This window comes from Thermobia domestica, unplaced genomic scaffold, assembly GCF_964235325.1.
Source record: "Thermobia domestica unplaced genomic scaffold, izTheDome1.hap1.1 HAP1_SCAFFOLD_812, whole genome shotgun sequence".
NCBI classification, from domain to species: domain Eukaryota; kingdom Metazoa; phylum Arthropoda; class Insecta; order Zygentoma; family Lepismatidae; genus Thermobia; species Thermobia domestica.
Window position 1 is genome coordinate 35,198 of NW_027656522.1, and position 14,104 is coordinate 49,301.

General features: G+C 36.1%; 1 protein-coding gene across 1 annotated transcript in view; it reads right to left on the reverse strand.

The window, feature by feature from the left end:
• The window catches only part of LOC145677363 (uncharacterized), a 38,215-nt gene extending 32,783 nt beyond the window's left edge, over positions 1-5,432 (reverse strand). Inside the window, exon 1 of the mRNA XM_081747883.1 lies at positions 5,150-5,432. Coding sequence (XP_081604009.1) covers positions 5,150-5,225 — 76 coding nt within the window. The 5' untranslated portion in view covers positions 5,226-5,432. The remainder of the gene's footprint in view (positions 1-5,149) is intronic.
• Between the last annotated feature and the right edge of the window lie 8,672 nt (positions 5,433-14,104).

The following is a 14,104-nucleotide window of genomic DNA, read 5'->3' on the forward strand; positions in this document are numbered from 1 at the left end:
TTAGGTTTATTAATACATTACAAACTTTGCAATACTATTCAATAAAACGTACAAAAAACATACTTTACGATTTATAACGACGGACTTTTAAATGTAGTCGTGAACTAATCGAAATTTCCAAACCCTATGGTACAGTTGCAGCTGTTTTAGAAGATCAAACACTTTAATACACTGTGAAAATACGCTTAAATGCTACAATATTATGAAATATATTATTATTTGGTACATAAACCTCGACAGATTAACAATTTCATACATAGCACATTCTTGTTAATCAATGAAATATACCCTATTAAATGATCACTTAAGTTATTCAGTGCAATATTCTACAGTTAGTTCACAATTTGAGAAGTTTTCCATATTTACAGTTTGATATCAAATCTCCCTGGCTTTTTTGCAAGTCCAGTTATTCGAAAATGACAGCAGTAAACTATTACAAGACGATATTTCGCACGTGATGTCTCATACCTCAACGCACATTAAGAGTACTCTTCACGTACGGGGCGGCGTATGTGTTTGAGAGTTTACATATTTTAAAAGATACTGGACAAATGACAAGCAATAATGATCTTTTGGAAATTCCACCAAAATTTGTCTGCAGTGCTTTTGTATAAGATAGGCTAGGTTAGTTTCGGGAGGGGCCTGGATCCCCGAGCTCATAGCTGGTTGCGCCATTGGCCTCGCACTTCTCATATTATCTCTAACATATTTCTAAGCTTAAGGAATTTCGAGATATGGCCATCTTATTATTACAACAGTATCTTCCCGCCATTTTTCTTCCCGCCTTTCCTTCTAAGCGAAACATCAAAAAACATTGAAACAACTATTTAAAATTAAAAGCCTAAATACCAATTTTTATGCCTCTAACCTTAAGAAATTTTGAAATATGCCCATCTTATTTTAACAATTTGAATCCCCACTCTTTTTTTATTCCCCTTGAAGGGGAAATAACAAAGAACATATTTTAATTATTTTAAATAAAAAGCTCAAATTCCTAATTTCATGTTTCTAACTTTACCGGATTTCCAGATATAGCCGTCCAATTATAACAATTCTAACTCCACCCTTTTCTTCCCTTCTAGCGAAAAAAATCAAAAAATGGTAAAACACATGTCCAATTATTTTAAATGAGAAGTCGAAATAACGAATTCTATATCGTTAATCTTGAGAGATTCCAAGATATGGATATCTTATTAAATCTATAATTAATGTAATTTCCACTCATTTTTTCTTCTCACCCCCTTTTCTCTCCTTGTAGGTTAAATATCAAAAACTGCTGTAAAAGATGTATCTATTTATTTTAGATGAGAAACCTATATACCAAATTTAATGTCTCCAACATTCAGAGATTCTGAGGTACATGAATATTTTAAGCTAATTGCCACCTCTCTTTGCCCCCTTCTCTGTCCGATTTCCAAATATCCCTCCTTAGTGAGACTTACATCACAAATCCTATGCCCTATCCAAATTACAAGTTTCTGGCTTAATAAATTTGGCCTATGCGTTGATCGATCAATCATTCAATCATGCCTTTTTGTTCCGATTCATTATTACAGTAGAACGTCGATTATCCGAAGTAATTGGGGGACATGGGTGTTCGGAAAACTGGTTTGTTCGGATAATCGAACTGTACTGTACTGTACTGTACTTCTACAGCCAGTGCCAAACCGACAGAAGTGTGCTGATTGTTGAAACACAGCGACTGGCGGCTTGGCCGGTCAGCAGCGCCTTATGAAGGCCCCATTAGAGGCAATGTTCCGCCAGCGGTAGCTCAGTGCGGCGACTACTGTGGGAAACTTAGTTTGGGAGTGAGGGGGATGATGGACGGTAGGGTGGGAGAGTAACAGGTGCGAGCGAGTACACAGTTCGGTTAAGCGGTCGTTCGGTTGACCGACGTTCGGATAATCGACGCTCTACTGTATTATTATTATTATTATTATTATTATTATTATTATTATTATTATTATTATTATTATTATTATTATTATTATTATTATTATTATTATTATTATTAAACATTTATAATTTTCATAATTTAGCAGAGTGATGAATTGTGCTCAACTCATGAATATTTAAAGAATCCTTTAATTCTTTAAAGGTGCAGCACTTCTTGTCACTGCCAACACTCAATGCAAATACAGAATTTTCCGTGTTATGTATTGACAGGGGGAGATGAGAGGAACAAATTCACAAAAATGAATATTAAGTGTGGTTTGCTCACATGTTTCAATTTTAAAGAATATAGTTCTAATAGTATATTCAGTGGTGCTATTCAGTCGGTTGGCACCGGTTCGCTAGAACCAGTTGTTAAAATATTTTGAGTTCGCAGAAACGTTTGTTATACCCAGGCACATACACAAATATGCATACATACGCAAAACCTAACCAAAAGTGAAATAAAGAAGCCAGACAAATTTGTGAAAACACCTCTGTACTTTTCCTGCTCGCTTGCACTGTTGTGAAAACAAGCAACTTTGAATTGTTTCAATTCAACGGACAGACAGAAATTTGAATGGATAGGCGCCAAGAAATTTATCTGATGTGACCAATAAAGTTTCCCAGTCATGTTAATAAATGGTTTCCAGGTCTTAACTGTTAATTCTTTTGAGTGTTCCATATTTGTATTGGTAAGAATAAACATTTGAAATTTTCAGATAACAAAGGCTTGTTTTGGAAAAGCTTTGTAGCTATATGCAATAAATCTCACTATTAACAATACACTATAATACATTATTGTATATTCTATCATATCTTTTCGCCTCCTTCGAGTCGATTTTGTTGGAACCTGGCGCTACAAAATATAATAGAAACAATTCTGAAATAGAGACCGGATGTTAGGCAAAATGCCTATTCTTTATATTAAAGATATAATCAAAAATAACGTTTTGAAGTTTATATAGGGTTATAGTTTCAATTTAAACCAATTTTATTTTGCCTATTTCGCCCATTCCTGCCTAAATAATTGCTTTACTGCCTAATGTTGTCTATTCTATGCATTTACTTCAAAATAGGACTTAATTGGGGAAAATATACAGGGCATTTCAAAACAACACCGACAACGTTTGGGAGATGATTCCTGAGACCAAGACAAGAGTAAAAGTATAGACCAACTTTGCTGCACAAGGACCTACCGTAGTCGGATCAAGACTTCAGTTAGGAACCAATATGTGTGGTATCCAAAAATACGTGTTTCAGATCCTAAGGTACTCATACAACAATTTTTATAGAGGATATTTGGCTACGGGCATATAATTTGAAGTACCCACCAACTACCTCTATAAAAACTGTAGCGGAAGTATTGTAGGATTCTGAAACATGGATATTTGGATAGGGTACATACTAATTCCTAAGTGAAGTCTTGACCCGACTATAATAGGTCCCATACTTTTGTAGCTATGGACCTTTAAAGGTCATTTTTCATATTCTCGGCAGCCTATAACTCCGAAAGGAAGCATTTGTGTACCTAGGTTGGTCTATACTTTTTGTCTTATCTTGGTGTCAGGAATCACCTCCCAAACATTGTCGGTGTTGTTTTGAAAAACTCTGTATAATTTAGTATTCAAGAAAGGATTCTGCCTCTTCCGAGATATATAAGTATTGTTTGTAGTGATAAGACGTCATAAAACTTTAAACTGCTATGTGTAGTGATGAAGTGCTGTAAAACCTTTCGACTTCTTTGTGTAGTAATAAGTATATAAAATTTGGACTGTTATGTGTAGTGATAAAATGCTGTAGAGAATGTATTTACCAAATATACATGGAATATAGTGAAGCTTCGTTTTAATAAACAGGTATGTTTCTTATTCTTTGAACACTATTTACGACTTGAATTTACTTTTTAATTGTATTGAATATTTATCTTCATTATTTCGAGCTACATGTTAGTGCCTATTTTTGCCAATTTTTGGATTTTTAATGCCTAAACATCCGGTCTCTAGTAATAAAATTGGCATTGCCTTCTACAGTGTAAAAACTCTTGTATCTACCTTGTATGGTTTGTTTCTGAAGAAAATCATGTCTATCTACCTAACTATCCATATTATATATATATATATATATAAAACCGCTTGTTAAAAATTAGAATAGCACCACCGAGTACATAGTTACTAAACCTGGCTTATTGAATGCAATTTGAACTACAAATGAATATAATTATAAATAATTGTCAATAATTACTAAGCTAATGACAGTATTTATTTTGGCTCGAATTTTTCTTAGTACAAAATATCCTAATGGTGTAATATTAAATTGTTAATTATGTAACACAGCCTTATTAAGTTCTCAACCACGCAATAAACACTTTTTTCACATTTATTTATTTTATCGTGCTGTTTTACTGTAAAAATATTAATTTATTCCAAAGCAACCTTTCGCTGCTCTTTCAATTTTTGGTGTCTTTCCGTGTGTGTGTGTATCCTGCTTTCAGCCAAGGGCGCCGATTCTGGTGGGCCAGGGGGGCCCGGGCCCCGCAAAACTCATGTGGGCCCCTCATTGTATTTGTGAATATACAATATTTGGCATAATTTGAATGCAATTTATCTTAAAATCCTCATATATATAAACCGTCTGTATCTGAATGTCCCCCCCCCCCAAAAAAAATACAGAGGAATCGTCGCCCTTGCTTTCAGCTGTTGAAATTGTGGTCACCCTATGTCTGCAACTCTATTCACAAAAACATATCACACTATATAAGTTGCTGATAACAAATGAGCATTCTAAAAACTAAATTACTGTGTAATGTACGGAGTTACATGTATTAATCCATTGTTGAGCTACAGAAAATTTCACTCGAGCGAAAGCAAAGATAAACACAATAGTTGGTGTAATGTGTCTTATCCTCGATAGAGAAATAACTGTAACAATTTTCCTCTGTGATTTCCTCGAAATCTAAATTTCAAGAGAGTCTATAGTAATTCTGAATAAATGGACTAAGGAGGATAATTTCCTATCTCCTTCATCTACGACACGGTTTACTTAACTTCCTTATTTGAGCTCCTGTGCATGCCAGTCCTTATCGATGTGTGCATAAAGAAAGAAAGATAATGTCAAACTAGTAGCAAGAACCACGGGATTATTTGACGACAATACTATATTATTTTTAAAACACTATAACGCATAATTTTCTTTTTTAAAAATGAATTGTACCTACCAGTATTTATAATCACTGAATGAGCAAATCCCAGGAAGAAAAGGAAAAGGAAATAACAGGATGCCTTTATTCCCATTGTATAACGTTTATAACACTTTTCTAAACAATCACTTTAGTAAACTCATTAAGAACAAAATTATAATTACATCTTTCAAAATCACTAGATATAGATGTTAGAAGCACAACAGGATGTGCTCCAGTTTTTCGCACAGCACAGCACTCCACTTGTTCGCTTCACTTAACAAACTACTAGGGAAGATTGCTTGGTAGTGATTGTGCAGGTCAAAGGCTATCTTACTCAATTGACGTATAAAGATATTTCAAGGATCCTTCTCAACGAGAACTACGTCTCTCACGGGACGGGGGAGTTATGTCAATTGCTTCGTTGTAAAAGGAAAGTTGTGCGCACACATACACACACAAATAATAAACATAAACAATAATATGTCTGAAATTAAATTATTTTAAGCAAGAGAAGTGTTATAATAATGATTAACTAAAAAACTTTAAGTGACAATACTCATTAATGACCTTAAATCATTAATGACCTTATAACATATAAAGTAGGCAAAGGGTAATTATGTTACCTTTCTAATCTGAGATTTTGGGTTCGAATCAGGAGGATCCCCCCGGGGGTCCGCCGGTGGATTCCCCCAAAAATACTTCCTAAATCAATATACATTTTTTAGACTTCTTCAATAAAACTATACTTGTTTTTAACAGGGAGATTATTGATGCATGAAAATTTGATCTTAAACTTCTTATAAAAATAATATAGTTCTATCATTTCTTTTCCTGAAAAATAAGTGGCAGTATTTTACAAGTACTTGTCTTTTCAGGTGCAGAATAATACCCGTTCAATATTACATAGACATAGTGGTTTGCAGTATTGGATCCCGTCAAAGCTTAGACTCCTCCGAACAAAAATTTCTGGGTGCGTGCTTGGTTCTAATTCTAGCATAGCGCTGCGTGACTGATGGTCTAAGTTTGACTTAGTGATTTTTATTTTAACTTTTTAAATAACTGTTAAAGAAGAATAAGAATGAATGAATGAATGAAAAATATGCAACTAGAACGAATGTTAAAGCCGCCTTCCTTTAGTTCTATACACCGTTGTAATTCATTTCAAATCAAGTACCTAACGCGCCTGAGTATTCCTTCTGAGGCAGGAAGTACTTTGGACACCGGAAAAGGGACATTCTAGGACACTTTTGGATATAAGATGTCTGCCCCGCAATTATTTCTTCAGTTTCGTAAATAAATCAAATGTCATTGAAAGTTAAAAACAGATAAGCAGGGTAGGTAAAGAAGGATGAAATGAATAGGGTAAGTAAGGAAAGAAATTTGCCCTTTCAGCAATCCCTGTCAGCATCGAACATGAAGTCACGAACACAATTTACAAATCTTTAAAATGCTAAACAATTGCTAGGTAGAAAATACAATCTAACTTCTATTGAATGTCAGTGTCAGCTAAAAGAATAGGGATTCACAAATTTGGTTAACTTAAGGTAGAATGAACTACGTAGTTCACAAAGAGAGAGAGAGAGAGAGAGTAGCGTAGAAAAGATTGAATGGGAACGTAAGCACCAAGCCTATTTGTCCAAGTCACACAGAGGCCTCCAATGTTCGATACGTGGTTATACACTCTGATCCTATCTACTAACAGTTTTTCCCCTAGCGATGCTCACTTTTAGCATAATTGAAAAAATTAATGAAAAATTTAATGGATTCAAAACAAATTTTAAAGCTCTGAAAAAATAATTTATTAAATTTTAAAATTTCAAATTAATTTATTAAAACTGAAATTCAGAACGACAATTTTTAATATTATTCAATAAGAATTGTTTCCAACTGTGAAGGTTAATGTAATATTTAATGAATAAAGTTATAAATATCAGAAAATTAACCATTATTATGAATTGTTAGGGTTTTCACACAAATCTGATAATAATTAATAAAAATAAAATGTTATAAAATTACAAAACAATTTTATCAATGCTATACGTGGTAATAGTTCTTCCTACTGGTCTGGTGGCTAGCAGATGCACCTTCAGTGCACGGAGTTTCGGCTTCAATTTCTGATGAGAGAGAGAGTGAAATATGAACGCATTATGGTGGTTCGAATTTCATTTTCAACTGTAGGTCTAGGTCAAAGTACTGAAATACATCGATGGTAAACTTCAACAACAATAGATATTGATCTAACGCATTAAAAAATAATAACAATGATGTGTGTATACATAATGTCAGTTCGATATTAATCATCATCATAGGTATTCTGCCATTATTGGCAGGTCACTTGCCGCAACTGAGAAGCTTCCGTGCTCCACGGGCTTTCGCTAACCTCTTCGTCTTCACGTACGATTTCTCTGTTTTGATGTCATACATTAATTGTAGTATTCTTCGTTTCTTCTTTCTCTTTCCTGCCACCATACCCTCTAACACGTTCCTCATGATACAGTTCCTTCTTAGCCAGAGTCCCAATAAGTTTTTCTTCCTCCTCTTAATAATATATAAAATTGTTCTTTTCTCCCCCATCATTTTAACACCCTCTTATTCGTTTTCCACTCGACCCAGCTAATTCTCTCCATTATTTTCCACTCTCACATTTCAAAGCTAGTCGTTTTCCATCAGTTTTAAGCAATGTCCATGTTTCCGCCCCATAAAAGAGCAATACTGCACACGAAACATTTTATAAGTCTTTTTCTCAGCCCTTTCTTCAAGGTCCCACAAAATAGTCTTTTCCTTCTGCTAAAGGCTTCTTTACACATTCCTGCCCTTGCTTTTATTTCACGTTGACACTCCATATCATCACTAATAATACTACCCACGTATTGAAAACTAATTATCTGTTCTATTTTCTCTCTTTCTACTTCTATAGTTGTTACCGACCGCTTTCTTTCCAATAACCTTTGTCTTTCTAACATTTATTTTAATTCCATATTCTTCACAGCCCTTCCTCCACTTTTCTAACATCTTATTGATTTTCTTCCCTGATTCCGCAACAACCACCACATCATTTGCAAACCGTATACAACTAATCATTCCACTGAAATGCCGTGCTCATTATGTAGGCTCTTTTTTTACTACCTTTTCGATAGACATTAAATAATGTTGGCGATTATTCTTTAAACGTTAACGCTTTTTCTAAACAACTATCAACTACAAAATTAACCTCTGGAAAAGTTATTTGATTAAATTTATAATTAACAAAATAATAATTAATTTAATTGATAACTTTTTAACGAATTATTTACAAGTCTAACTTTCAGTTACAAAGTTTTGATCCTCGGAGTGCTACTCTCTTGAACTACTCTTATTACCCTTTTTCCTCTTATTGGTATTACCTTCAACATTCCCTAGCTAAAATGCCCGTCCTTGGCATGAAAATTTCGCTTCTAAGAGGGAAAATAAAGGTAGATGCTATACGATCCAAGTTTCTCTTTCTTTATTGAAAAAAAAAATCACATTGTGATGATTTACTTAAGTTGATATGAGAGATATGAGAATCAGTATATAAACTCTTAAATAAAAATTAAATACGTATTTCAGCTTCTGCGAAAATTTCCCTTCAGGAAAGGGTAAGATGACAAATTCAATAATATTAAGGTTTCCCATGATCTATCTATTAAAATGCTACATAGCAATTAAAAGCGCTTTTTTTTTTTGAGAGGAAGATTTTAGGTTGAACAAGGAATAGGTTTTCTTTTAGGATTTTTTTTTTTTTGTTTGGTGTAGTATTTATTTATTTGTAGGGCATAATTCATTCCATTGGTATTAATCATTAATTATTTGCATATGGAACTGCCACTAGAGGGTTACGCCCTCTCTCTCGGCATGTGATGTGCTGTAAACAAGTGCAAACATAAATAATATTAGTTGTACAATGTGATATAATGAAAACTATACGTGCGAAAAGAAACAAGTACTACCAAAAGTGCTTAATAGAACAATATGCATGACACATATAATAAACATTAAGATACTGAGCATTGCGAAAGATATAACATGAGAAAGTTATAAACAAGGAATAAGCGAAAAAATAATGAAAACATAAATTGAAAGGATATATAATATGTTGAATATAATTAGAATTTTTATAAATATATTAGCATGATTGATGAGATGAAAGTGCATTATACGCCACAACACAATGAAATGGTTAATATAAACGAATGCATGTTAGGCTTCTGTCTTGGGGCGGCTCAAGACTGATGTAGACATGGGGAGCCCAGATTATTGAGGAAAAACTGTGCAGCTATGGAAAAAGATGAGGGATGGCTTGATGAATGATTTGACGTTGGAAGAATCTGCGATGAAAGTGATCCATAGTGATCCTTACGTGAAGTGTGATCAAGATGCTTAACGGTGTATGACAATATTTGAAAGTGGAATCCTGCTCTGAGTCTATGAATATTGTGTCCAGAAAAATATCTTTATGAGATTCTAGGCATTTGGCTATGTATCGTTTACGTAAGAGTGAGATGGAAAGTGGTGGAAAGTCTATTCGATTGTATAGTTCTTGGTTAGGATATGGTAATTTGATGCGGTATGCTAAGCGCACTGCATGGCGCTCCATAATTTCGAGCCTATTGTAGAATCTAGACTGTGCTGGGGACCAAGCAATATGTCCGAATGTAAGTATGCTACGCATGAACGCTTTATAAGTGTTAATAAGCAGCCTTGAATTTAGCCCCCAATGCTGTCCTACGAGCCTGCGAAGCAATTGTAGCCTGTTTTTTGCTTTGAGCATAAGTTTCTGGAAATGAGCAGTCCATTGTAGTTTGTTATCGTATGTTATTCCTAAATAAGTCACTGAGTTAGTCGGTTTTAATCGGTGTATTCCAACAGTGATATCAAGCAGGTTAGGGTTGCGGTGAACTTTACTGCGGCATTTAGGTGGTATGATGACAAGTGTTTGAGTTTTCTCCTCATTTACAATAAGTTTCCATTTCGTACACCACGCAAGAAATTGATTAACTGTGAGTTGTAAGCTTCTATTGATGTGTTGTATAGTTCTTCCGAGAGTCAGGAAAGCAGTATCATCAGCATATTGGAATAAATAAGTTGGAGGAGCAGGTACTGGCACGTCTGATGCGTACAAAATGTATAGAAGAGGAGACAAGCTGGACCCTTGAGGTTCTCCTGTGTATGGAAAGATGGGATGAGAGATGGTATTGTTGATACATACATATGCGATTCGATTCAGTATGAATGAGAAAATTACTCTAACATATGTCAGTGGTAGTCCAAATTTAAGCAATTTGTAAAATAGACCGTAATGCCAAATTCGATCGAATGCTTTCTCTAGATCCATTAAAATTAAACAAGATGGGAGCGATCTATTATATTGGTTAACGAGAGTGGTCGTCAAACGAAGCAACTGGTCATTAATACTGTATGATGGTCGAAAACCGGTCTGGAAAATTGGAAGGAGTTGACGATCATGCAGATATTGATGTAAGCGTTTTACAAGAATTTTTTCCAATACTTTCCCCAGTGTCGCAGTCAGTTGTATTGGCCTATACGAACTGACAGAATGTGGTGGCTTGTTCGGTTTTAGAAACATACAAACTTTAGAGACTTTCCATTCAACTGGGTAATATCCCGTACAGAGAATAAAAGTATAAATAGCTGCGAGAAGAATAAAAAACTTTACTGAGCATTCTTTGATAAGTCGGTAGGATATTTTATCAAAACCAGGCGCTGTGTTGCGTTTTCCTTTGATACTCGTCTGTATTTCGTCATGGGTGATAGAAAATGTTAACGGTTGATTCTCATCTAAGGTGTGAGTAGTTGATGGCTGTAATAGGCGAGTGATGGTAGTTTCTGAGAATCTGGGACTATCGTCATGTTGACCAACGGGCGGAGTGAACACAGTTTGTAAATGAGAGGCAAATGCGTCGGCTTTATCCTGATCTGAATGCAAAGGATCGTTGTTTCGGAACAGTGGATATCTTGTTGTTGTTTGCTGTCCGGTCAACTGATGAAACTTTTTCCAATATCGTGTGGGATGAGTTTCTTCATTCAACTGACTGCATGTTTTGTGCCACGTCAAGCGTTTATGGGCGACAATATAATTGTGCACAGTTCTTTGCCATCTACGTGCCTGTGTTAGATATTCAGGATTATGAGTGCGCTCATATTGTCTATAATAATGCCGAGATTTTCTTACTAAGTGCAAATATTGCGGAGGCAAAACAGGCTGATATGTTTTACCGTGATAAGTGGGAATGTTATCATGTGCGCTTGTAGCAATGACCTGCGTGAGTGTGCTTATGGTTGTGTTTAGACTTTACTCTGTATCCGGTGGTAGTACAGTTTCTAATGCAGCGTCAATATCCGAGCGATATTTATGCCAGTTAGTTTTGTCATACAAATATATGGTACGTTCGGCTGCTGTCTGAGAAACATTTTTACGTACATCGTTGACCGTGATTTTCACCGGTAAATGGTCACTACCTATGCAATCCAAGACTTCGATATGACACCTGTCTATGAGTGAAGTGGTAGAAAGAACAACATCCGGCGTAGTTTCGCTACTTGGTCTGGTGTGCTTCGGAAGGGGATATATGTGACCATGTAAGGAAAGTGCTATATGGTCTGCAAACTGAGTCTTTTCCCTGTCGGAACGGCTATGGATATTGATGTCTGCCAGTATCAGAAGATGCTTATATGTTTGAAACAAATGTGCGAAATACTCGAGTGGTATCACGTGTCCGGGTCGTACATATATTGTTGCTATCGTAATTGCTATGTTAGGTAGATAGATAGTTGCTGTAAGATGTTCAGGAAGTCGGTAGGGAACCCGAGTCTGATGCTGTCGGTAAGATAATTTATTATTTATGCCAATTGCCACTCCACCTTGCGCTCGTACATTATCTTGTGAAAAGTCATAGCGCATGAGTTGATACCGTGGAAATCGTTGTAGCATTGTTGGTTTTAAAGCAGTTTCACTCAAAGCGAAAACATCGATATTTTCTTCTAAGAGCAGGTGTTCAAAAAGAGCTTTATGTTGCGGCAATGACCGTATGTTCATAAATAAGAAGGCCAAACCCATGATAATGTAGTAAGCTATCGGCTTAGACACCAGTTTCTCTCGGAGATATGTGAAAGTGTACATAATTCCCTGAATATGTGGCATACAGATTTATATGAAAAATGCTCGTGGCGGCAGCAATGACATGTTCAAGAATGAACTGTCTTTGAAAAGGAAAAATATTTTGTAGAACAAGCGTGAAATATCGAAGAAAATTTTCAACTGTAAGACCGGAAGTGATTGATTGCTCGGCTTGGACTGGTGGATCAGTTGTACGTAATGGAACTGTGAGTTCAGGACGATCTGCTGGTGGGGCTGGCTTAGCTTTACATTTGTAGCTGTATGTAGGGTGTGACCCAGGACATACAGAGCAGTGAGCAGGCTTTTGGTGATTTGGACAGTCTTTAGTCTCGTGCTGTTCAGCACAGTAACCACACTTAGGGATGTTAGGACATTTTGCTGTCACGTGCGAGTTGTAAGTCTGACATCGTTCACATCGAATAGGCAGGGGTGAATTAGTACGTGACGGTTCAACTCTGTGCTTTTTCTTAAAGATGTACGCTCCCTCTTGAAGGAGGGTATCAATAGACGATTTGTTGGAGGTTAGCACACGAACCATGTATGTAGGTCCCGTTTGATTTCTGATGCGAATGCATTTGTCGACAGGAATGCCTTCAGCTGTAAGCTCTTCCATTACTTCTGCATCAGTGATTTCCGGTAGAACACCACGGATAACAACAGATAACATTGGAGTCTTTGGTGGCGGAGGTGTTTGCTTAATTTTACTGGTAAGCTGTTTCAGCTTGGCATTTTTCCCAAAGATTTCATAGCTAGCCTTGTTTCGTAATGTAGTTCCAAAGTTCTCATCCTCTGATCGGATAATGACACCATTCTTGGTGAAGACTATTTGCTTGATACTAGCTCTTGGAAGGTACTTAACTATTTGGTTGAAAATAAGCCGAGAATTGTTGTATTTAAGATCGAAATCCGTCAATAGAAATGAATAAACTGGTAAACGTGGAGGAATTAGGTTTTTAGTTCCTAGATTGTTTTCAGAAGTTGCATTAGACGAACATTGCATAGGTTCCTCAATGCTGGTAGATGGAGCAACATAGTGCGGTGATTTAGAGCGAGAGCGCTTTTCAACGGATCCGATACTGCTTTCAGAAAGCTGTCTACTACGGCGCTGTTGACGGGGATCCCTCCCCTTATCCCCCGGAGGTGGCGGGTCTGGGCCCTTAACTACCGGAGGCAAGCGATGCATGGTCTCTCGGACCAGTAATATCCCAAAAATGCAATAATAAGCACTCGAGTGGCTTGAATCACGATTAGAAACTCAAACTATGATCGAGTTATCCTGATAACACAGATGATAAATAAGTCTCACCCTCCAGTACTGAGAAGCACTGTCAATCCCAGTGAGAGCGTATACGTGCTGGTCTCGATTGTGCGTATGCAACACAATGTCATAGAAGGCACGTTAACACTTCCCAGCTAGGCTAGGCTTGGTTCAAAAATCAGCTTGTGACGTATGGTACGTCAAGCTGCTAAGTATGATGTTAAAAGCGCCTGAGCTCCAACCTATAACTTTAGCTTTCAAATCTTTCATTTACGGTTATGTGTGATTTCACGTTTAACAGAGACAAACATTTTAAGTATTTGTACTTTAAATAGTCTAAATTAGTTAACTATATATTTTCATAAAGTTTGTGATATAAAATTATTGTTCAAAGCCTTTGTATTTTAATAAGCCTTCTCTAAAATCAATGCATGTGAGTTGTGCTTCCATCTTCCGAGTTCTTTTGAACTATGTTTATATGTTCGTGGCCAATCCTTTCGACAATGAGATCTCGGAAACTACAGGCTCTACAAAGATGACGTTTTCACTGATCGATTTGAAATTTTGCGTAGATTGT